At 37.5% G+C, this 25,995-nt stretch overlaps 1 protein-coding gene across 5 annotated transcripts in view; it reads right to left on the bottom strand.

The window, feature by feature from the left end:
• Positions 1-25,995, bottom strand: part of DCDC1 (doublecortin domain containing 1) — a 515,544-nt gene that overhangs the window by 404,555 nt on the left and 84,994 nt on the right. For 4 of the 5 annotated variants that reach the window (XM_054441512.2, XM_054441511.2, XM_063671024.1 and 1 more), the window contains one exon: positions 15,730-15,823. In XM_054441512.2, the coding sequence (XP_054297487.2) occupies positions 15,730-15,823 (94 nt within the window). Of the gene's footprint in view, positions 1-13,583; positions 13,734-15,729; positions 15,824-25,995 lie in introns of those variants that run through there. The other variant, XM_054441513.2, reaches the window with a different exon arrangement.

Raw genomic sequence — 25,995 nt, 5'->3', positions numbered from 1 at the left:
TACTAAACAAATATTTAATGAACAGAGAGAGAGATTCTTGCATGGAGAGAGATTCAAGCTCCCTACATGGAGCCTGAGATTTCCTACACCAACATATAAACAATATTTCTTCCATTGGGAACTAGGTCACAATACACTGTGGCTACCATCTATTGTCTTTAAGAAAGGTACTGCCAAATCTGTATGCCCCTTCCCAGATAAATGGGTGTATCTGTAGGAGACAAGGTAGGAGAACATGTAATGTTTACAAACCTCCTATTTAAGTCCTCTATTTAGAATTCATGATTGCTTGCTTTTAAATGATTCTATTTAAGTCAAAGAGAATTATATTACTTAGTATCCAAAACAAGGCAAAAAAAAGTTATGAGTGGATGCTGCCTTGGCTCACAATTTCTTTCCTGAAGAAAGTTATAAAAGGAATCAGAGTGAATGAATACACAGACACACACACACACACACACATATACACACACATATACATATATATATATATATATATATCCCTGCCTGGGGCTTGACTTTAGGCTACAGTTTATATCATTTTGAGTCACCCCCAACCCCCCTAAAACCCCCTAAGCCCCTTAAAGAATAGATTTCCGTTAGATATAATTTTCCATTAGCAATGCCATTCCTGGAGCCTAGACAGTCTGAACTATTGCAGAATTCCACATTTGGCAGAACAGGAGCAGTGCTAGGTGTACAATGATAGTACTAGGTATTTTTAGAGCACCCAAGAAGGAGGAAGCATTTTGACTAGACCTAGACCCTCTCTCATTGCCTGAATTTTCCACTTATGTTAGGCAGCATCCCTAATATTTTTTTTGAGACGGATTCTCGCTCTGTCGTCAGGCTGGAGTGCAGTGGCATGATCTCGGTACACTGCAACCTCCACCTCCTGGGTTCAAGTGATTCTCCTGCCTCAGCCTCCCAAGTAGCTGGGATTACAGGTGCGTGTCACCATGCCCTGCTAATTTTTGTATTTTTAGCAGACATGGGGTTTCACCATATTGGCCAGGATGGTCTCGGTCTCTTGACCTCGTGATCCATCCACCTCGGCCTCCCAAAGTGCTGGAATTACAGGTGTGAGCCACCATGCTCAGCCCCCTAATTTTTATACTGTTTTACAATATCTACTCTGTTATTTAGCCCTATGGTGAATACAGAGAAGTTTACAGAGAAGTTTACAAAATCTTCACCTTCATGTAGTTTACAGTCTAGATGAAAGACAGACATTAAACAAATAACTGCCAAGTAGTTTTATTAATTGCAGTTGTGATAATTACTATATGCAGGGTGCTATGAATGTAACAGGGATACTCATCTATAATGCCTACTTTTATGTGCCAACTTGATGGGATCACAGGGTACCCAGACATTTGGCTGAACATTATTCGAGTGTGTCTGTGAGGATGTTTAAGCATTTGGATAGGATAAATATTTGAATCAGTAGACTAAGTAAAGCAGATTGGCCTCTCTAATGTCGGTGGGCCTCATTCAATCAAATGAGGGCCCGAATAGAACAAAAAGGTTGAGAAACTCGGACTGTAACTAACTATGCATAGATTCTACTGGATCTACAGCTTGCCAACTATAGAGCTTGAGTCTTCTCAGCTTCCATAATCGCATGAACTAATTCCTTAAAACAAATTGAGAGAGAGACAGAGAGAAACAGAGACAGAGAGAGAGAGAGAGACACTATAAATAGATTCTGTTTCTATGGATAACCCTAAGAAATACACCACCCTAGATGAGATAGGGAAGCGGAATAGGAGCAAGAGAGAGTCAGGAAAGTTTCTCAGAAGTAATATTTAAATAAAGACCTTAACATAAGTAGGCAATAGCCTGCCAAGAGGATAGGGTGAGAGAGAATCCAAGCTAAGGAAACATGTGATAAGGTACTGGGGCATGAAGGAGAGTGTTTGAGAAACAGAAACAAAGTGATTTGAGTGCAGAGTGGAAGGAGCCAGTAATACTAAGTAAAGATAGAGAAGTTGGGAATGAAGAAACCAAATCATGAAGGCCATTCAGGCCATGATACAATTAAAGTATTGGTTCAGTATGCAAGCTAGGAAAGAATGAAATCGTTTTTAAAATAGTGTTAATAGAATGATAAAATTAAAAGATTTGTGTCTAAGTTAGAGATAAGTGAGCTTGCAGACTCCACTAAATAAACAACCATATTCTTGGAGGATTAATATAATCTAAAGCAGGACTATTAGCATACTGTAAATCTCTGCCCTAATCACAGCCTAGTCAACATTTTTATAATAACTTGGACAAGGTAAAGTTGGTATGCTTACTAAATTTAAATTCCTGGGTGACAGATTAAATATCTGAAAGATCTGGACAGGCTAAACTATTAAATAAAAACCTTAGGGGTAGAAGTTTAGTAGGAATTCATATGTAAAGATCTGTTCTCACATCTAAATAACTAGCAGTACAAGTACAAGATAAGAAAGAGGTAGCTTAAAAGCAAATTGTGAAAATAAATTTGGGGGCTTTCATTGGCTGCAAGTTCAATATAGATTAATTATATGATGTGTCTAATAGGAATAATAATGCAATTTTAGGTAACATAATGACCTGGAAAAAAAGAGAAGGTAGGGCTGTTTTACTCATCGATTGACCTGGAAAACTGTGTACAATTTAGGGCCCCACAAAAAGGAATACTGAAATAACTAGACAGAACAGAGAAGAGTAAGCAGGATGATGAGAAGCCAGATAAATAGTTGAAGAGGCTAGGGATATTTAACCTTGAAACACTTAAATGATACATATTCAAATATATGAAAGGCAATTACAGACTAGGAATTAATTTGAGGACCAATGATAAATATTTAAAAGAATAGATTTCTGTTAGATATAAAACAGATTTTTTAGAGAAAGTATAGCTGTCAGAAATTGAACAAGCAGTGACGGGATGGACACTTGTTGCAGACAATTTAGAGGAGATTCATGAACAAAGTGAGATTTTGGTGACCACTAAAGGCCCTTCTGATGCTGAGATCAAAAGTAAATCAATCAACAACACTGTTCTGAAGCAGATACTGAAAAAAATAGTCATTATCATTGTCTTATACTACATTGAGTATCAAAAATGAGAATCTTCTAGCTTTTAAAGTTCTATAGAATATAGCAAAACACTACTCAGAGTGGTCAGTGAATCATTAAGCATGAGAACTACCAACAAAAAGCAGTTAATAGTGAGTATTTCATTGCAAATGTAATTCAACAAAGAAATTTTTGGAATTCTAATTAATTCATTCACTTAAAAGTATTTTCATCTCTTACTATGTTTTAGGCACTATAACATAGACTATGCTTACTAATTATTTATTTGAATATTAATATTTTTGAGGACCTATGATATGCCCAGTTCCATCGTAGGTATTAGGAGAGTTTTGGAGATTTTTTTTTTTTTTTTTTTTTGAGATGGAGTCTTGCTCTATCACCCAGGCTAGAGTGCAGTGGCACGATCTCGGCCCACTGCAAGCTCTGCCTTGGAGATTTTTTTAAAGGTAAAAGACAAAAAGTTCTCTTTAGTTAAAGAAATAAGAACGATACCCAAAACAGAAATACTATATAAACAATTTTATGGTTTATGATACAGAAAAAAATCAAAAGAGGTTATGAAAAGAAGGTATTAGTAAACCAAATAAATAAAGTAGGATTTAAATAATATTTTAAAACTTTGCAGGCTGACCTGCCTTGTAAAAGACTCAGAGAGCCCACCTAAGCCATGCCTGAATTCCTGACCCATAACAATTGAGAAATAGTATGTGTTTTTTTCTTTAAGCTGCTAAATTTTGGGATAATTTGTCAGGCAGCAACATATAACTAATACCAATTTTAGAAAAGAGATAATACAGCGTATTCCATTATTATTCAAAGTGTTTGCTGCCCCTCCCTGAAGGAAAAGTACACTTCCCACCTTATTCATGTCAGGTTTAGCTGTGTCACTTGCAATGCTCTTCCCCATGGAAGGGCCAGACATCCTCACACTGTTGAATTAAGAAGATGGCATGTGACTTGCTTTGACATATGCAAGTGTAGCTGCAGTCAACCCACACCAACACGTAGCATGAGTGAAAAATAATACATTTGTATAAGCCACTGAAAGTTACAAGGCAAAATAATACACTGAAAGTTGTGGGGTCATTTGTTACCATAAAATAATATATCCTAACTGACACAACTCACTGAACTTTGAATAGATGGAGAATTGGAAGATTATTCCAAGTGGGCAGAAAATAGCATAAAGAAGGGTAAGGAAGCTGGGCATCCCATGTGTCACTGAACGCTCTGGAACATTAAAGAGACTGATCTAGCTACAACTAAAGGTCCATGTTGGGTACTTGTGAGTTGTGGGTGATTAAGTCGGATGACTGAGCAAGATCACATAGCGAAGTTTCTTGAATGTGAAAATCGAGAATGTGCAGATTGTCATGAAATGTAACATTTTGAACAACAAAAAAATTGAGGGATATTTAGGGAGATTACTCTGACAATACAAAGGATTAAGAATTAGGAATAGAATTTAGCTTTCTAAACAGTGAATAAAGATTATGTGATAACATTTAAGAAGTACAAATAGCTTACTATATTTGGTACATATTGCCACAGTAATGTTGCACAACAAACCACCACAAAACTCAGTGGCATAAAACAATAAGCATTCACTTAGCTCATGAGTCTGCAAGTTAATAGGGTGGTTCTGCTGGTCTTGCCTGGGCTTGCTCACATGTCTTGGAATCAGCTGGCTGTCAGCTGAGCTAGGGTGACCTTGGCTGGAACAAGTGGGGCAAATTGGTTCTGCTCCATTTGTCTTTTTTTTAAATAATTTATGGAGGTGAAATTCACATAACATAAAATCAACCATTTTAAAGTGAAGAGCTCAGTGGCATTTAGTAGATTCAAAATGTGCAACCACCACCTCTATATAGTTCCAAAACATTTCCATCATTCCAAAGTAAAACCACTTATATATACATTAAGCAGAGTCTCCTTTTCCCTCAGGCCATGACAAACACCAATCTGCATTCTGTCTCTGTGGATTCATTCACTCTGGATGTTTCAAATAAATGGAATCATACAATATGTTACCTTTTATGTCTGGCTTCTTTCACTGAGCATAATGTTTTCGAGGTTCACCCATACTGTAGCATTATCAGCATTTCATTCCTTTTCATAGCTGAATAACATTCCATTGTATGTATATACTACCATTTGTTCCTACAGTTGAAGGACATTTGGTTTCATGAACATTCATGGACATTTGGCTTTTGGCTATTATGTATAGTGTTCCCATAAACATGCATGTACATATACTTGTTTGAGTACTTGTTTTTAATTTTTTTGCCTAAATATCTAGGAGTGGAATTGCAGGGCCATGTGGTAATTCTGTGTTTTTCTCTTGGAAGACCCATCAAATTGTTCTCCAAAGTAGCTGCACCATTATCCGTTTCCACAAGCAATGCGTGAGGGTTCCTTCCACTTTCTTTACACCCTCAAAAACACTTGTTATTCTCTCTGTGTGTGTGTGTGTGAGTGTGTGTGTGTGTGAGTTTTATTATAGCCATCCCAGTATGTGTGAAGTAGTACTTCATTGTAATTTTGACTTGCATTTCCCTAATGATTAAGGATGTTGAGTGTCTTTTCATGTGCTTGTTGCCATTTGTATAACTTCTTTGGGAAAACGTTGATTCAAGTCCTTTGCCCATTTTTTAATTGAATTGTTTGTTTTTTGTTGTTGAGCATGAGTTCCTTATATATTCCAGGTTTTAAACCCTTTTCAGATAGATAATTTGCAAATATTTTTTCCATTCTATGGTTTGTCTTTTCACTTTCTTGATAATGTCCTTTGGTGCACAAAAATTCCAAATTTAATGAAGTCCAATTTAGTTATTTTTTTCTTTTCTTTGCTCATACTTTTGATATCATGTCTAAAAACTGATTGCCAGATCCACAGTCGTGAAAATGTGAACCTATATTTATTTCTGAGTTTTATGGTTTTTGCCCTTTTATTTAGATTGCCGATCCATTTTGAGTTAATTCATGTTTATGATATGAAGTATGGGTCCAACTTCAGTCTTTTGCATGTGGATATCCAGTCCTACCAGCACCATTGATTGAAGACACTGTTCTTTTCCCAGTGAATGGTCTTGACACCTTTGTCAAAAGTCAATCAGCCACAGATGTATTGGTTTATTTCTAGACTCTGAATTCTATTCCATTGGTCTATATGCCTATCTTTATGCCAGTACCACACTCTTTGAATTACTGTAGTTTTACTTGTAGTAAGTTTTGAAATTGGGAAGTGTGAGTTCACTGCAAGTAGTTTGCAAGGTTAAGAGTACAGTCCAATCCTCCACAAGACTGTCTTTACTTAAGACAACAGCCACATGTTTGGGGGGTCCCCATGCCACTCTTACTTCTGACCAGCTGGCTACAAATTCTGGGATTTATACTATTCCTTCAGGTTAAATAATTTCTAGATGTCTCACAAAACTCAGGAAAGTGCTATACTTATGGGGTCAAACTGGTCTGAAACCTTGAGAAATACAGAAGTGCTGTTGGAGAGCAAATAACAAAAAGCCTGAGACTTATGAAGGGGCTTTCACTGAGTGGCGTCATGTTTTGATGGTGCTTTAAGTGCTTTAATATGCAAGGGCTATGTAGGGCTTGAAGATTTGTTTGTTTGCCTTTAACTTTAGCGGTGTCTAGCTGCCTATATTGGGTCATGTAGTTGAATATAGTTTTCTAGTTGTATTTTTACTAATGGGCCTGTATATAGAGAATAGGGAAATTGATCTTAAATTTTATAATAAGCAAAGACTACACAGAATTTGAGCTTGATGGGTCAAAGCTACTAAATGCAGCTGGGATTATCTTCTAATAGTCTTGATGTTCAGAAAATGCTGGGATTGGATATGGCATTAGTATACTGAGGTGGGCTGTGGAGGGTTTAGCTCTACTAGCTGATCATGCCTTCCTTACTGTGCAGGCTGCTACTGCTTACTTAACCAAGCTGTGAACTTCACCTGAAACTTCAGGCAAGTCCGAGATTGGGATTACATTATTTTAGGTGTTGCAAGGTGGAACAATATTTGCTGCTTTTCTGTATCTTGAAGGCAAATCTGTACACCAGCTCTTTCAAGGATAATGGCAACTGAGTTCTACATGCATGATGGTGAGGTTCTGTCTTTAAATTGTTAATACTGGGCCTAGATAGGAAGCATTACATCTGCTACCTTCAATTCTACTCTTCATTATGTTATATTAAAATTATATATGCATTCTGGGCCGAAAAAGAAATGTGGATGAGCTAACATTAGATTCATGTGGCTTGTTGATAAACTTTTAAAGTAACCTCTACCAATCAAAGTAGGCTCTACATTTTATCATATAAATTTTAACCATGGTTCTAAATCTCATAAACCCAAACTGTGGCTTCACCTACAGAAAGGTGATAGATTTTTTTAATAAAAGGAACACTCTATCTTCTTCAGTTAAGATACAGAAACTATTCGAAGAAAGTATTACAAATCTAGGAATCGGATTCCTAAAGGAATCAAGGAGAAAGTAAAGGGGCTTGAAAATATGCTTAATTATTATGATCAGAATAGAACAGTGTATGCATGAAAATAAAATAAAAGAAGACAAACTGATTTAGCTGGAGGAGATCAGAAATTTCCCTAGAAAAATGGTACACATCTGACCCAAGCACACATATTTGACAGATAGGAAAACACACACACACACACACACACACACGCTAAAACCTGAGATCCTAAATGCCAGGTGAAGGAGATCCATTCAAGTCTAATTTCTCTTAAAGAAGTTCTTATAAAAGGCTAAAATATTTCATTTGTTACAAAATCAGAAACAGTAACTGGGACCCAATGAGAACACATGGACACAGGAAGGGGAACATCACACTCTGGGGACTGTTGTGGGGCGGGGGAAGGGGGGAGGGATAGCATTAGGAGATATACCTAATGCTAAATGGTGAGTTAATGGGTGCAGCACATCAGCATGGCAGATGCATACATATGTAACTAACCTGCACATTGTGCACATGTACCCTAAAACTTAAAGTATAATAATAATTTTTAAAAAAAGAATAAAGATAAGATCTTGGAGAGCAGACTGAGAACAATCCCCTAGAGGAGACAGGATCTCCAATGCTTAGAAGAGTTGGTATTTACATTACTGATAAATTTATAGTAAGAGCAACTGCGGAATCTCTTTTGAGGACAGGACAATTATACAAAGAGTGCACATAAAATCTGGACAAATTGAAGAGAAAGATTGGTATAAAATATTACAAAAAAGTGCTGGGTGAACTCTAAAAACAGATGGGCCTGAGATTAAGGAAAGACAAAGACAAGATTAATTACATTACAGCAAATCCAGGCAGAACAATAATTGATCAAAGACTCCAGATCCAAGTTAGATGTTAGACTGTGGGAGAAATACATCCTGGGTAGGATTATTTAATTAACGGAAGTGAAAATAGGTAAGACTGGTTTGAACAAAGGATGATATTGACAAACTTAGAACTGATTGACTTCATCTCTCTCACTATGAGAGACTCTGCAAGAAAAATATCTAGAGGCATATGTTAGAAAAATATGAGTATGGACCAGAAAGCAAAAGGAAAGTATTAATAAAAGAAAAGATGAGACTCAATTGTGGCAAACAATGCTAACCCCAAGCCTGTCAGAAAAGGGAACTTTCTGAAAGGAAGAAGTATATAGTAGAAGCAAATCTTAAACATTGCAGAAAAAGAAGTGCCTGACAGAAACATTAACTGAAGAGCAGGAGCATTAAAAAACTGAGGAAAGACCATGTCCTTAGGAGGAAATGGCAGCAGTGTTGGTCCTCACTGGGACCCTTAGCACATAAGTCTCAGAAATACAAATAGCTGCTTCAATTTGGAAATCCGCCAAAAGTTATTCTACAATTGGAACTGATGTGGAGATGAGGGGGAAACTGTGCCCATGAAGTAAGTTTCTTAGGCTTAAATAATTCCATAGACAGAGGCTGTTACAGCAACCACTGTGATTGAAGATGCCACTCCTAAGACAAGATGGATGCTATGCCACCAGACATTGATCACCCTCAGTTGAGCATGGGGTTTAGAAGCACTGACTCAGAAAAAGAAAAGGAAAAAACATTAAGATGTTTGGAATTCTTTAAAAGGGAAAAATGATACCTCAAATAAGTGTTTATGACTGGCGCTACTGCCAATGCAAACTTCCAGATGTTGCAAGAATGAAACACTCTCACTCTCAGTTCCCTAAGAGCGCAGTGGCTCACGTCTGAAATCCCAGCACTTTGGGAGGCCAAGGCAGGCAGATCACCTGAGGTCAGGAGTTCAAGACTAGCCTGGCCAACATGGTGAAACCCCGTCTCTACTAAAAATACAAAAAAATTAGCCGTGCATGGTGGCAGGTGCCTGTAATCCACGCTACTCGGGAGGCTGAGGCAGGAGAATCACCTGAACCCGGGAGGCGAAGGTTGCAGTGAGCCAAGATCACACCACTGCACTCCACCCTGGGCAACAAGAGTGAGACTCCACCTCAAATAATAATAATAATAATAATACCACCAATAATGATGAAAGCTAATTTTATACTATTGAAACATTATACCTTATAATGTTTACCAAGTGTCAGGCACTTGTTCTAAGGACTTTACATATATTTCACTTAATCTTTGCAATGTTGTTAAGATAAATACTATAATTCCTATCTTATAGATAAGGAAACTGACTCTCAGAGAAGCTAAGTAATCTGTCCAAGGTCATATAGTAAGTGGCATAACTGGAATTTGAATTCTGGCTCCAAAATCAGAGAACTTAACCAACACTTTGTGCAGCCTCTTTGAGACAGAAGACAGCGTGCACTGGTCAATTTTTCCCTCAAGATACTGTAAACTTATGCTGTAACTAATGCCTTAATGGGAGATTGCTTCCCAAGAAGTTAGGTCACAGGTCATAGAACCTGGTCAACAGAATGGGCCAACTGGCATCTTGGAAAGACTGATGATAATATTTTCTCTTCTCTACCTTCCCTCACTTAGTCTCTGTTATGGTCTTTGGCAGCAGTCATGTGGGTCTGAATTATGCCAAACATAGGGTCCTGGAAACATCATTTTGCATGCAGTGGCCCCATTTGGTGGGAGTGGCTGCTGTTGTGAATGTGCTGGATATGTTGTTGATGTTGTGATAATCATTTTGTTTGCTTGGAAACAAGGCATATGAAAATGTTGGTGTAGACCTAATTCAACTTCTGAGGTCCTAAGGGATGACACCTACTCCAGGAGCCCAGACGGTAGCTGCTGGAGACATTCCAGCTCCAATCAGGCATCCAGAAGCCATCTGGCTGACACTGGGAAGAATAAAAATTAGGACTTTGATTTCTTTGCACTTTAACTTGAAGAGTTTGAAACTTTATTGGTTTTTAACTCAAATAGGTACGATAATTTGATCTTGAAATTTACTTCTGTGTGGACTTTAAAATTTTGGATTTTATTTGAAATTTTATTCTTTTAATTTTAATGTCTCCACAAAAAGTTGATAATGGGCAAGAGCTAACATTCAAATTCATCTCTATGTTATTGGAATTTTATGATGAAATATCCTGTACTTAATCTAATTTCAGAATCTCCAAAAAATTTATCAGAGAATATGCAACTATTTTGGACAGTATTGCTGGGCATAATTTGGGGTGGGAAATGAAATAGGAAGTGAACATTCAGTATGTCCAGAATGACCTTGGAGTCAATTTAATTAATGTAGTATTCTAACTCATTTCAGAACCACTAGGGTAAATTTAACAGTACTCATTATGATCTAGAAGGATCCACAAAGAACGAGGGTATGATTGTTGGAGTGGATCCTTCACAGAGGTCCTAACACACTAAGGATCTCCTCCCTTGAGAGGGAGAGTGACTCCTCTGGTTCACCATCATGTAATAATTAAGCCAAAGAAGTTAAGAGATCAAAAAGTTTGGAAATGTTAGGAGGAATGAGTGTGTTATTTAAAACCTCCCTCAAAATCAGACACTGTCTACATCTGTCTTCCATCTGAAATGCTTGTATAACATCAAATAGCTCATATATAATTAGTAAATAGAGGAATGATGTCAAAGTGATGCAGAAGTTTGGTTAATAAATATATGCTTTGCCCTAAACAAAGGAAACCAAAAGGGTAGGGGTAGAATTCTATTCCAAAATAGTTGTATATTCTCTGATAAATTTTTTGGATATTCTGAAATTAGATTAAGTACAGGATTAATATATTTCATCATAAAATTCCATTAACATAGAGATGAATTTGAATGTTAGCTCTTGCCCATTCCTTAAAGGAAGCCCCACTGGCCCAAATCTCCACTTTGCTTCCATCTGCATTGTCTCACACTCTATTGTTTTTGTGCAGCTTTAATATCTTCTAAAGCAGCACTCTGAGATGCCTACCCAGTGTTTACATTATCTCCTAAGTTAATCATTATTGTTTTAGGTAGTATTGTGGTTTTAAAGGTTAATAGATTTTTGAATGGTTTTCCCAAACCCTAGTTTCCCCATATCCCTGTTATTTTGGTGGGTGTGATTTTGCAGAATGTATTGTTTATGCATATATACATAATCGGCCTTCCATCTTATTGGGCTCCACATCCCTGGACTCAACCAAGTATGAATGAAAAATATTTTTAAAATAATAATAATAATACAGAAATAAAAATAATACAAGTTTAAAAACAATACAGTGTAACAACTATTTATATAATATTTACACAGTATTAGGTATTATAAGTAAGCTAGAGAGTAAAGTAAACAAGATGATGTGCATAGGCTATATGCAAATACTACACCATTTTATATAAGGGACCTGAGCAACTGTGGATGTTAGTATGGGGGAGGCCTCCAGTGACCAATCCACCACGGATACCAAGGAATAACTGTATATGTACCAGCATGTTGACCATCTGTAGGAATATGGCATCTGTACACAGTAGGTGAGTAGGTGTACTCCTTTCTACTGTAGAAAGGATAGATCTATACAAGAACCATAACAAAATAACTTTTTCACACGTAACAATAAAAATTTCTTTATAAAAATCTTCTGTGGTAGAGGCTGAATTCAGTAATGACTTCTTCCATGTGGCCTCACATAAATTAAACTCTCTCTTTACTGGAGAAAAAAAAAGCCAGGCTTGGGGGATCATGCCTGTAATACCAGCACTTTGGGAGGCCAAGGTAGGAGGTTAGCTTGAACCCAGAAGTTCAAGACAAGCCTGAGCAACCAACAGAGAGAGACTCCGTCTCTACAAAAATATTTTAAAAAGTAAGCACAGTGGCCTGCACCTGTAATCCCAGCTACTGGGGAGGCTGAGGTGGGAGGATTGCTTGAGCTTGGGAGCTCAAGGCTGCAATGAGCTGTGGTTGCACCACTGCACTCCAGCCTGGGCAACAGAGCAAGACCTTGTCTCAGGAAAAAAAAAAAAAAAATTGTCTATGGCTTAGAATAAAATCTAAAAACAAGCAATTTGCCAATCCTGTTGGTCTTTTCAAAGGTTTACTTGACAAAGTAAAAGTAGTTTAATATTATATCAAATGTGCTTATTTCTCTTAGCATAGAAGGAAAACTTGAAAGTATACCTAATTCCAAAAAAGAAGCAATAGGTAGGAGAAAATTTTTATTTTGTGTATCTGTTGCTTTTAGTCCTTGGTACAATTACACTTCTAATCTGTGCTTATAAATAAAAAGTAATTGCTATGATCTTAACATTAGACATTTTTAAAAGATTTTTTCTGATCTGATACAAAGCAAGAAAAAAAAGAGTCATACATCAAATCAAAAGAGTATGAGCATTTATTTGTTTAAATTAAAAGATAACTTTCACATAAAACTTGACCTTTCCCAAGTTGAAGTTCAGAAAACCATCCAACACAAAAGTTTAGGGACCTCAATAATTTGATGCATAACATCATAGAAACAAAGAAAAAAGAAGTTCAAAAACCTAATGTTAAGTGACTAGGGTGCTACAGACTGGAAGTTCCTCCAACAGGATTAGCTTCTTTAAATATTTTAAGTCCAGTGAACTTGTAATGCTTCCCCATGTTAGTGGTTGCACAGGCTAATTTCAGCTGGCATAAGCTTTTATAAGGATGCAAAAACAGAGGGCAAGGCATGCATTAAAATGTGATAATAGCACACTTCTGGGATACGTGAAGCATGAGGCATGAATCGGAATGCCTCTGGCATCCATGAAGTATCACGTCTCAGAGTCAGTGCTTTCCTGTTTTGATAAGTAATTCTGTTATACCATATTTGGGAGGAGAAAAATAAACTTTCTAAATATAAATCTTTCATCTTAACGAAGATCCCTTATAGTTTCATCTAGCAGTTTATTCAAATCTGATGTTTTAATTCCAGGTGAACTGGAAATAATTCAAGTCTAGATAGGGTATTAAGAAAACATGTTTATTTTTATTAATGCAAGTTTAAGAGCAATTTCAAAATATTGTTGATCATAAAGAAAATCTTAGCCAGAGTAATGGAAGAGGAGACAAAAATGCAAGAAAGAAAGAAATCAACTTTAATAATGACACTCTTATTAACCCCAAAGAACAAAAGGAAGGATTCTTTGTGTTACATGTTTTTCAGATAAATAATCTTACCTAATCCTTCTAGATAATGGGTAGGTATCTACAGGAGATTTGAAATCTTCAGATAAAAACATGTAATAAAATGAAAAATAGTTATATCTAATAAAAACATTTTTTAAAAGGCCAAGAAAAACAAATTTACTTTCTGAATACACACATATATAATCCTTGGCCAAAAAATTTGAGTTAGAAACAGTAAGTATCAAACTATCATAGTTATCATTCAGTAAGTATTAATTAAGGATGATAAATCAAGGAAAGAGTCTGCTTTTATATAGTACAAGTGAGAAAATGGGAAACAAATGGAAGTATCTGCTGTAGCCACATCCCAAAATCAATTCAGTTTTCTGAATCACTACCCTTGCAGTTAAAGGCATGTTATTTAATATCTCAGCCCTCCTCAAGCATGGAGTTAAAGTTTGGATGAAGTTATAGGACCATTTCAATAACACATTTAAACTCACAAATGTGGAATTTCTTTTCAGAGGCTAGCAAAACAAAACAGTACCTCTAGAGATATTAGATGGATATCTAATCTCTTTTGACAAAGACAATGAAATTACTTTAAAGTACATTTCATAACTTTTTTCTTGCCTGAAGATGAGCTACTTTTAATAGTATAACAGTGGAACCAACTAAATGTCCAAGAGTAGACAGTTTAATTCATTCATGCCACATTTATGAGTGTCAGCTATGTCCCAGGAACTGTGCTTATTACTGGTATTACAACAAAGATAGTGTCTGTTCTTGCCCTCTTTTATGTTACATTGTGGTAGAAACAGATCATGTGGGAGAGTGATATAAGATTCACTCAAAAATCCAAGTACTATTTATTCAGTGCCTGTTCCCAGGAAGTCTGTCATCTGGTAGGAAGGGTACATACATACAAAAAAGTAACAAAGCAATACAATAATTACATCATGTATGGAAAGTACTAGGAAAACAAATGGAGTTCTGACATAGACAAGACAGTAAAGTGGAAAGAGAGAGGGAGGCAGAAAGAGAAAGAGACAACAGAGTACAATGGTTAAAAGCGCTGCTACTGGAGCCAGCCTGCCAAGGTTTGCATCCCAACTCCACCACTTGCTAGTTGTGTGATGTTGAGCAAATTACCTAACTTCTCTGTACCTCAGTTACTGCAATAAATAGGAATTACAGTTTCTCTGAGAACTAAATGAGTTAATGTTTGTGATAAGCTTAGAATAGCGCCTGGTCCAGAATAAGTACTACCTAGTAGTAGAGTTGATAATGCAAGAACCTAGTGAGTGAATTTCTCTATTGTCAAATTAATTCCTAATCTGTCAATTCTGTGACAAGGGATATATACTTTGAGGGACTATGATGTGCCGGAGCCAACTTGTACCAGATTGCAAAAACCAATTGTTCTCATCTCTTCTCCAAATACTTTATTCAGTGAGTTAAAACCCTTCCCTCTGAACTCTGCATTCAGTGGTAGCTTGAGATTGGCCATGGTATGAGCACCTACACCATGAAGTTGCTAAGTGCTACAAATCAGGGTCTTTTTTTTTCAGAGCCAGTTGATAACATTTATCAGCATACTGCTGATATACACACTTAGTAGAGAGTAATGGGTAACTAGAGTTCTTCCTAGTGGTTCCTAACTGAACTACATTTAGTTTGGTATATTTGTTACATTTCATAACTTTTGAATAAGCTCTAGAAGTTGACCAAAACAGTTTTAAAACATCTATCTGATCATACAGTAACGCAACTTCTCATTTTTGTTTTTGGAAAGCTGTATCCTATATAAATTGGCTGTTACATTATAAAAATGTATTAATTACTTTTATTTAATTATGGTTTACTAAGGTTAAAATACCCATCAACTTTTTAAAAACTCCAAACTTGTGTTGAAATAGATTCCTAAAATCTTAATGTGCTTTCATGATTTTCCTTTGTATAAGAATATTTATCCATGTTATAATTAAACTATGTTTTATTATATGTTTTTCTTTTAAATGTTTAAAGTAAAAGCAAAATATAAATGTCTTTCAGAATATTATCAAATGGTTTACAAAATCTTTGCCACTTACCTTTTGAAATATCTTCAATTTTTCTGCCATACAAATCATAAAAATATCTGGCTGGTAAATTTAGATTCATTCTTATTGTGCAAGTATCTAAAACCTGTGCAGGAAAAAAAAATTATAAATAATTTAGTAAACTCTGGTTAAATTGAATACACATTTAAACTCTTTTCTATCCTACACAGCTATTAAAAATTATATTGTAAAATAAAATTTAATGATTTATAAAATGTTGTAATATATGAAATTTAAAAGCAGTTAAAATTGTTACATCCTAATTGTACCTGTGTGTGTGTGAAAAAACACATAAGTATTAGTAAAAAAGAAAGAAAGAAGATGCAACAAATATTAAATACTGGTTATCTATTATTTAATAAATGGTAGACCTTTAGAACTCTGAGGGATTTTTATCTTATTCTTGCAACTTTCTGTATGTTCCATTTATTTCACAATGAGAGAATATTACCATTTAAATTAGACTTTAAGTACCTACTTTCCTTAGCTTTTAAATGTTTTCCAAATGTCCCAAAATAAATAATAAAAATAGTCTGATCACAGTTCACCTTGATAACTTATGTTGTTTGGGTACTAAAAACTGAACTTAATAAATCGCATTTCAGGTTTTCCATGAATATGAGTCTCAAAGACTTTACCTTTAATGGCTTCTAATATGCACTCTCTTTTAATATTACAATATCATGACCTGTTCTTGTTATTTTACATGCAGCCCTTTGAACCCAGTGTGGCAATGATCTTTCCAACTTCAAGGAAGACTTAAACATGCTTCAGCTGGAAAAAAAGTTCTACTCACAAGGTGAGGAAAATTAAGGGAACAGAAGGGGTTTGAGGAGTGTCAGGTAACCTAAGGCAGGTTGTCAACAGGTTTTCAGAAGTAACTTCCAAAACATGAAATTTACCATATTCATCTAAAAATACAAAATATATTCCAAATTGAAATTGAAAGTGCTCTGCCATCCATTTTTTACTATTCCCAGCTATAATATTACTTTCCCACAACCAAGAACTACTACTGAAGGACAATGTGAATTATACTAATATGATTATAGTAAACAGAACATCTTTCAACTGCTCAAACCATCTTTCAGTTGCCGATACTACCTGTCTCTTTTTGCCCACTTCTGTCCCTACGTTATTATTGGAGCCCATAATTTAGTCCTAGCTTAACCAATTCATTAGCTTTGTGACAATGTATGTATTTCAATAGCTTAGTGTTTATATAGAGGCAAAGTTGTACTTTCCTTTCAGCCTGTAGAACAGCTTTCAAACATTGTGACTGATTTGGTTTATATAGTTGCTCTATCAAAAGACAGGTTGAATTTTAAAGGCAAATATTTAACTGACAAATTAATTTGACAAACTGGTCTTTCTTGGGCTGTATGTACCAGAGGTTCTCAGCCTTTATTCTACTCTACTCCTATACATAACTAATCATGTCCCCATGGACCACATACTCCCATGACCATTCAAAGGGTTGCATGTTTCTTGCACACTAGCTGCAATTCAGAGCATTAAGCAATTCAGAGCAATGTATTGCTGCTATTTTTCTCACAATCAAGAATGCATACCTGCTCATTATTAGGAACAATGTTATAGGAATTTTTTTTTTTTTTTTTTTTTTTGAGATGGAGTGTCACTCTGGTCACCCAGGCTTGAGTGCAGTGGTACGATCTCAGCTCACCGCAACCTCCGTCTCCCGGGTTCAAGTGATTCTCCTGCCTCAGCCTCCCGGGTAGCTGGGATTACAGGCATGCACCACCACACCCAGCTAATTTTTTGTATTTTTAGTAGAGACGGGGTTTCTCCATGTTGATCAGGCTGCTCTCGAACTCCCAACCTCAAGTGATCCACCTGCCTCAGCCTCCCAAATTGCTAGGATTAGAGGCGTGAGCCATCACGCCCAGACAGGAATATTCTTGAGCTTTCTAATTTATGAGGAAAAGATCATTCGCAACATCAATGCTTTACCTAGTTAAATAAGAAAGTACTTGCAAAGAATCTAACAACCCTGGTGATTCTCTAAATAACCCTGGTTATTCTTCCTGCCTTCTTGTTTACTCTTGTGGGTGAATTTCTTCAGTGACTACTGCCCACAAGTTCACCTAGGACCCCCATCCCATGGACTGAAAACTTTACTAAAGATGCTGGGAAAGCAATGTTCAAAATATAAGAAAAAAGTATCAGGAAAAGAAACTGGAGTTTGTCTGTGGCTTCAAACAAAAAGAAGAGTGGAACATATTGACTGACATTGGCATGGGATCCATGCTTGTTTTTATTTTAATACTCTAATTAACACAGTTGGTGTCTGACTGGCAAAATTCTCCTGTCACTGGAGTGAAAGTAAAATGGATCACTTTCACCACCACTCTCATTGACAAAAATACTCAAGGGAGATAATTCAGTACAAATTGCTCCTTAGCCAATCATGTCTGAATACTATTAAGCATCTACAGTTGGTCTCATAGACCGTAAGCAAGACATAATCTCCTCTTTACAACCCCAAATTACTTATCTTTCCAGTCCTCATGTTCAGTTCTCAATTTCTTAATATTATGAAGTTATTACTGTATTTAAAAGTATAATGATGTCCTTTGGTACAATTTATATTTCCTAGTTATGAGTGAAGGTTCAAATATCTAAGTATCCTCTAAAGTTACAATTTACCAATTAAACTAAGTACAACTATAATCTACTTGAAGGTAGTCCCATTTACTTCAACCAAAATTTCAGGAATTAAAAAAAATTATTTTAAATATTGCTGCCTTTGAGTCTTAAAAAAATCAGTCCCTCCTTCCCTCCCCCTGTAGGAGTTCACAGTGTCTGCTGTTGCCATCTTTATGTCCATGAGTACCCAATGTTTAGATCCCACTTATAAGTGAGAACGTGTGGTATTTGGTTTTCTGTTCCTGCATTAATTTGCTTAGGATAATGGGTGTCCAGCTGCATCCATGTTGCTGCAAAGGACATACTTTCATTCTTTTTTATGGCTGCATAGTATTCCATGGTGCATATGTACCACATTTTCTTTATCCAATCCACTGCTGATGGGCACCTAGCTTGATTCCATATCTTTGCTATTCAGAACAGTGCTGTGATGAACATACGAGTACATGCATCATTTTGGCAGAATGATTTTTCTTTTGGATATAAATAACCAGTAATGGGATTGCTGGGTCAAATGGTAGTTCTGAGTTCTTTGAGAAAACTCCTTACTGCTTTCCACAGTAGCTGAACTAATTTACATTCTCACCAACAGTGTATAAGCATTCCTTTTCTCCACAGCCTTGCCAGTATCTGTTGTTTTTTTGACTTTTTCATAATAGACATTCTGACTGGTTACAACACTTTCTAACTCAAAGATTCCCCTTTTCATTGAGCTAAAACATCAGTAAAAATGTCTGTGCAAACCAAACCTTTTTGCAAGTTTTAAGAGTTAAATGAGTTTTAAAACTGGCATTAGAAAATCAAACACTAACATTTAATAATGTATGAACAACACTGTCATTCCTTCCTACTTGAAGAATGAAAAATCTTTGCAGTGTTTAAGCAATGCCAGCCTTCAGTAATCATTTTCTCAGAGTAGATTATCAGTGGTATGAATTAGTATCACTATAAGTTTCTGTTAAAAGCCCTGAAATGAAGCTTCTACTTGTAAGGTCATTCTTATAATTTACAATTGAAAAGTACATTATGGTGTCATCTTGCTGTAATATTAAGGTTAATTAAAATAGCATTTCCACTAATCTGTACCTGTTAAGCTTGTTAAAATATTACTTTTACAAATTCACATTTTGTTAATTCCTTTTTTTTTTTTTTTTTCTTTGAGACAGAGTCTTGCTCTGTCACCCAGGCTGGAGTGCAGTGGCATGATCACACCTCACTGCATCCTCAACTTCCCAGGCTCAGGCAATCCTACCAGGTCTTCAGCCCTCCAAGCAGGTGAGACAACAGGTGTACCACATGACACCCAGCTAATTTTTTAATTTTTGTAGAGATGGGGCCTAGCTATGTTGCCCAGGCTGGTCTCAAGCCCCCTGGTCTCAACTGATCCTCCTGCCTCAGCCTCCCTAAGTGCTGGGATTACAGGCATGAACCACTGCACCTGGCCTGTTAATTCCATACAGCTTAAATTTTAGAAACTCTTCTGATACTAAAATTTTACATCATCATGCTGTAAAACCAGAATCTTCTTGAAAAGCACCTTGGAAAAAATATTCCACAATGTTTTCAGTTTAATCTACTTGTTTACAGATCTGGGAGTCATCTCCACCTCCAGACATATCTAGTACAGAGTTTGCAGCTCCTGGAATGGCCAGAACCTCTGGGTTGCCACTACTTCAGTTCAGATGAGAGAGTATACTTAGACCAACATCACCGGAGGTCATATGAATGAGGTTAATAAGCCATTAGACCCAAAAATGTCAGTTCTCCTCAAAGACAGAGAACCATGAAACCTTTTAATATGGTTCTATGAGTTAATAATGCCTGGAAGCATAAGCCCCAACTTACACTTCCCCAACACACTCTCCTCAAAAGATTCTTTACTGTAGGAGTTAGCAAACTACAGTCCAAAGGCCAATTCCAGTCCATAGCCTGTTTCTGTGTGGCCTACAGGCTAAGAATGGCTTGTACATTTTGAATTCCTAAAACAGAAATCAAAAGATGAATCATACTTTGTGATAGATTTAAACATGAAATTCAAATTTAAGTACTGTACATAAAGTTTTCTTGTAAAACAGCCGCACTTGATCATTTACATATTTTCTATGGCTGCTTTCATGCTATAACAGCAAGGCTGAGATAGTTGCCACAGAGACCTTATGGCTTGCAAAACCAAAATTATTTTGTTTGCCTTTTATGGAAAAAGTTTTGCATCAACATTCACATGAAGCTCTATATTTTCCTGTTCTGTATAAATTAGCCTGAACTCCTTTATTCATTTCTAAAACTCTTCCATTGTGTACTCTGAAAACATCTCCCCTGATCAACAAATTTGACTAGATCCACAACCTCTTTTAAAAGAAACTAGGCTTTCCCCTGAGGTCACTAACTTCTTCAAAGCCCTCTCAAGTGGTGAGAATTTATTTTCTCCTATCACACAATCTCAAGTTTGGAAAGTGGTGTTACAATGCTATTTCAAGATAATTTCTCCCCAACCCTCTTATTGAGCAAAAACAAACAAGCGCTGTCCCCAGCACCCAGGATCTTGATGTTCAAGCATATCATCTTCTCTAACTCTAGTCATTCTTCCTCATTCTTAGATAACTTTTACCACACATAGCTTGCAAAATCCTAACTCTGGGCGACCTTCACTTTCCACTCTGTGTGCACACTGAGAGGCCTGGTGCTGCTGGACAAAGTCACACAACTGAACATATCAACATTACTATCATTCATGATCACCAACTTCCATGGTCCCTCAGTACTGCCCAGCCACTTCTATTTCATTTCTTTGGTCAAATTTCTCTCCCACTTTCCACAGAGTATTTCCAACCATCTCTAATCTGCTTACTTCCACCTAGCCTTTCCTTCCCTAATTGCCTCTTCATTTTCAGCAGATGACATGATCTCCTATGTCAGAGAGAAATTTGAAGCCTCATCTTACTGCTATCAAAGCTATAAGCCTACTTATTTCTACAGCCATCCACTCTTTTTCCTTCTAGTTATATTACAAGAGTTCCTGCTCCTATCTAAGGCCAATATTCCACTTATGCTTTCAATTATGTATGCTCTCAGCTTTTAAAGCAGTTTATATTATCCATCATTTCTTCTCTCTCACGTATATTCATCTACTGCTTCTCAACTAGACTGTTACCACTGATATTGAAATGTAGTCTTTTCTATCTTGAAAATTAAATCTCCCCATACCTACCTGATATCTCCCTCTAGCTACTCCTCAACTTTACAGCTAAATGTCTTAGATTTGTCCATGCTCTCTGTTTCTTTTCCTTTCTCCCATTCATTCTCAGCCTGTTCCAGTTTGGCTTTTTAACCATCATTTTACTGAAATAATTCTCACAATGATTACCAATTACTACTATATTGACAAATTCAAAGGACATTTTAAAATTCTTACTTGTATGAGCATTGTATTACTCCATTATCATGCTGCTGATAAAGACATACCCGAGACTGGGCAATTTACAAAAGAAAGAGGTTTAGTGGACTTACAGTTCCACATGGCTGGGGAGGCCTCACAATAATGGTGGAAGGCAAGGAAGAGCAAGTCACATCTTACATGGATGGCAGCAGGCAGAGAGAGAGCTTCTGCAGGGAAACTTCTCCTTATAAAACCATCAGACCTCAGGCCAGGCATGGTAGCTCATGCCTGTAATCCCAGCACTTTGGGAGGCCAAGGCAGGCAGATCACGAGGTCAGGAGTTTGAGACCAGCCTGGCCAACATGGTTGATTCCCCATCTCTACTAAAAATACAAAAATTAGCTGGGTGTGGTGGCGGGCACCTGTAATCCCAGCTACTCAGGAGGCTGAGGTGGGAGAATCACTTGAACCCAGCAGGCAGAGGCTGCAAGTGAGCCAAGATCATGCCATTGCACTCCAGCCTTGTTGACAGGGTGAGACTCCATCTAAAAAAAAAAAAAACCACCAGACCTGATAAGACGTTTTCACTATCACAAGAACAGCACGGGAAAGACCTGCCACCATGACTCAATTACCTCCCACCAGGTCCCTCCCACAACATATGGAAATTCAATATGAGATTTGGGTGGGGACATAGCCAAACCATATCATTTCACCTCTCAAATCTCATGCACCCCTCCCAAATCTCATGTCTTCACATTTTGAAACCAATGATGCCTTCCCAACAGTCCCCCAAAGTCTTAATTCATTTTAGCATTAACTCAAAAGTCCACAGTCCAAAGTTTCATCTGAGACAAAGAAAGTCCCTTCCACCTATGAGCCAGTAAATTAAAATAAAAAGCAAGTTAATTACTTTCTAGATAAAATGGGGGTACAGGCATTGGATAAATACAGCTGTTCCAAATGGGAGAAATTGGCGAAAACAAATGGGCTGCAGGCCCCATGCAAGTCTAAAATCCAACAGGGTGGTCAAATCTTAAAACTCCAAAATGATCTCCTTTGACTCCATGTCTCACATACAGGTCATGCTGATGCAAGAAGTGGGTTCCCATGGTCTTGGGCAGTTCTACTCCTGCAGCTTTGCAGGGCACAGCCTCCCTCCTGGCTGCTTTCATGGGCTGGTGTTGAATGTCTGAAGCATTTCCAGATGCCTGGTGCAAGTTGTCAGTGGATCTACCATACTGAGGTCTAGAGGATGGTGGCCTTCTTCTCACAGGTCCACTAGGCAGTGCCCCAGTAGGAACTCTGTGTAGGGACTCACAAGCTGCTAAGGCTTGGGGCTTGCACTCTCTGAAGCCATGGCCTGAACTCTACATTGGCCCCTTTCAGCCATGGCTGGAGCAGCTGGGATGCAGGACTTGGTGCCCAAGTCCCTAGACTGCAATGTAGTATGGGACCCTGGCCCCGGCCCACGAAACCATTTTTTCCTCCTAGGCCTCCAGGCTTGTGATGGGAGGCATTGTTGTGAAGACCTCTGACATGCCCTGGAGACATTTTCCCCATTGTCTTGGGGATTAACATTCAGCTCCTCATTATTTATACAAATTTCTGCAGCCGGATTGAATTTCTCCTCAGAAAATGGGATTTTGTTTTCTATTGAATTGTTAGGCTGCAAATTTTCCAAACTTTTATGCTCTGCTTCCTTTATAAAACTGAATGCTTTTAAAGGTACCCAAGTCACATCTTGAATGCTTTGCTGCTTAGAAATTTCTTCCACCAGATACCCTAAATCGTCTCTCTCAAGTTCAAAGTTCCACAAATCTCTAGGGCAGGGGCACCATACCAGAAGTCTTTTTGCTAAAATATAACAAGTCACCTTTGCTCCAGTTCCCAACAAGTTCCTTATCTCCATTTGAGACCACCTCAACCTGGACTTCATTGTCCATATCGGTATCAGCATTTTGGTCAAAGCCATTCAACAAGTTTCTAGGGAGCTCCAAACTTTCCAATTTTGTCCTATCTTCTTTTGAGCTCTCCAAACTCTTTCAACCCCTAACTGTTACTCAGTTCGAAAGTCGCTTCCACATTTTCAGGTATCTACAGCAGCACCCCACTCTTGGTACCAATTTACTGTATTAGTCCATGTCACGCTGCTGAGAAAGACATACCCAAGAGTGGGCAATTTATAAAAAAAAGAGGTTTAGTGGGCTTACAGTTCCATATGGCTGGGAGGCTTCACACTCATGGTAGAAGGCAAATTGGAGCAAGTCATGTCTTACATGGATGGCAGCAGGCAGAGAGAGAGCTTGTGCAGGGAAACTCCTCCTTATAAAACCATCAGATTGCATGAGACTAACTATCATGAGAATAGCATGTGAAAGACCCACCCCCATGACTCAATTACCTCCCACCGGGGTCCCTCCCACAACATGTGGGAATTAAAGATGAGATTTGGGTGGGGACACAACCAAACCATATCAAGCATGAACAAATCCTGAGATACAAGAATCCACTATTTTTTCTCCTGCTTTCTGGTCTTCTTCATAGGATCATGCATATTCATTCACTGGGGCTTATCAAGATAAGTCCTAGCCTTCTTTCTGCCCCTCTCTTAAGGCAGTCTAAATGGTACCCCAACATTTCATCTTCCATTTACATACTGACAACTCCCAAATTGATATGTTTCTTTTATTCATCAATTCAAAATATTATTGACTACTACTATCTTCCAAGTGCCTGGATTTGGCAGTGAGTAAAACCAGCCAGGTTCTTGCTCTCATGGAGCTTTCAGTCTAGTGCTGGACAAAGACATTTATAAAATGATCATATCATTAAATGTGGAGTAGGTGGCATAAGGAAGGCTTCTGAGAAAAGATAAACTGGATTTATCTGGAAACAAGTGGAGGATATTGAGAGTGGGGAACTATTTCAGAGAACACAGCATATGAAAAGGCTCCATGGCAGAGCAAGCAGGATGTATTCCAGGAATTGAAAGGTCAGCATATGAAAGGGGAGAGTAGCCTCACAGGAAAGGAAAGAAGCCTTCCTTATGCCACCTACTCCACACACATTTAATGATATGATCATTTCACAAATGTCTTTTTTTTTTTTTTTTTGAGACAGAGTCTCACTCTGTCAGCCAGGCTGGAGTGCAATGGCACGGTCTCTGCTCACTGAAACATCTGCCTCCCAGATTCAAGTGATTCTCCTGCCTCAGTCTCCCAAGTAGCTGGGACTACAGGCATATGCCACCATGCTAAGCTAATTTTGTATTTTTAGTAGAGATAGGGTTTCACTATGTTTGCCAGGCTGGTCTTGAACTCCTGACCTCATGATCCACCTGCTTAAGCCTCCCAAAGTGCTGGGATTACAGGTGTGAGCCACCACACCCGGCTTTATTTTACAAATCTCTTTGTCCACCACTAGACTAAAAGTTCCATGAGAACAAGGCCATGGTTGGTTTTGCTCACCACCATATCCAGGTACTTGGCAGACATTAGTAGTCAAAAAATATTTTGAATTAATGAGTAAAAGAGTTAATATATATTATTTCTAATTTAAACTCATTTTAGTATAAATATCTTTTGATCAAGATTCTGATAAGCTAGCAAAAAATTCTGACTGCTTTTATAAAATTATGCTGTAAAGTATGCATAATTCCAGAAGAATTTTTTTCAAATAAACCAATTCTTTTTAGTACCAGAGCACTGACTTTTTGCAAGTCCTAGGAAATAAAATAAGAAAACCTCTTCACGTGTGTAGTAACACTGTTGGCTACCTATCCAATATCCATTCTCCACCCTCATCCTTACTATACTGATTTTGTTTAGGTATACAATCTTCTCCCTTTTGACTCAAGGAAGACTACAATTATCTTTCTGTTGTTGTTGTTGTTGTTTGCTTTTCTGTTTTTTTGAGACAGAGTTTTGCTCTTGTTGCCTAGGCTGGAGTGCAATGGCTTGATCTCGGCTCACTGCAACCTCTGCCTCCCGGGTTCAAGTGATTCTCCTGCCTCAGCCTCCCGAATAGCTGGGATTACAGGTGTGCACCACCACACCCAGCTAATTTTGTATTTTTAGTAGAGACAGGGTTTCTCCATGTTGGTCAGGCTGGTCTTGAACTCTTGACCTCAGGTGTTCCACCTTCGTCGGCCTCCCAAAGAGCCACTGTGCCCAGCCTACAATTATCTTGATGTGTCTAAATTACCTATTGTA

The sequence above is a fragment of the Pongo pygmaeus genome, chromosome 9 (assembly GCF_028885625.2).
Source record: "Pongo pygmaeus isolate AG05252 chromosome 9, NHGRI_mPonPyg2-v2.0_pri, whole genome shotgun sequence".
Taxonomy (NCBI): Eukaryota; Metazoa; Chordata; class Mammalia; order Primates; family Hominidae; genus Pongo; species Pongo pygmaeus.
This window is presented reverse-complemented; position numbering and strand designations above follow the sequence as displayed.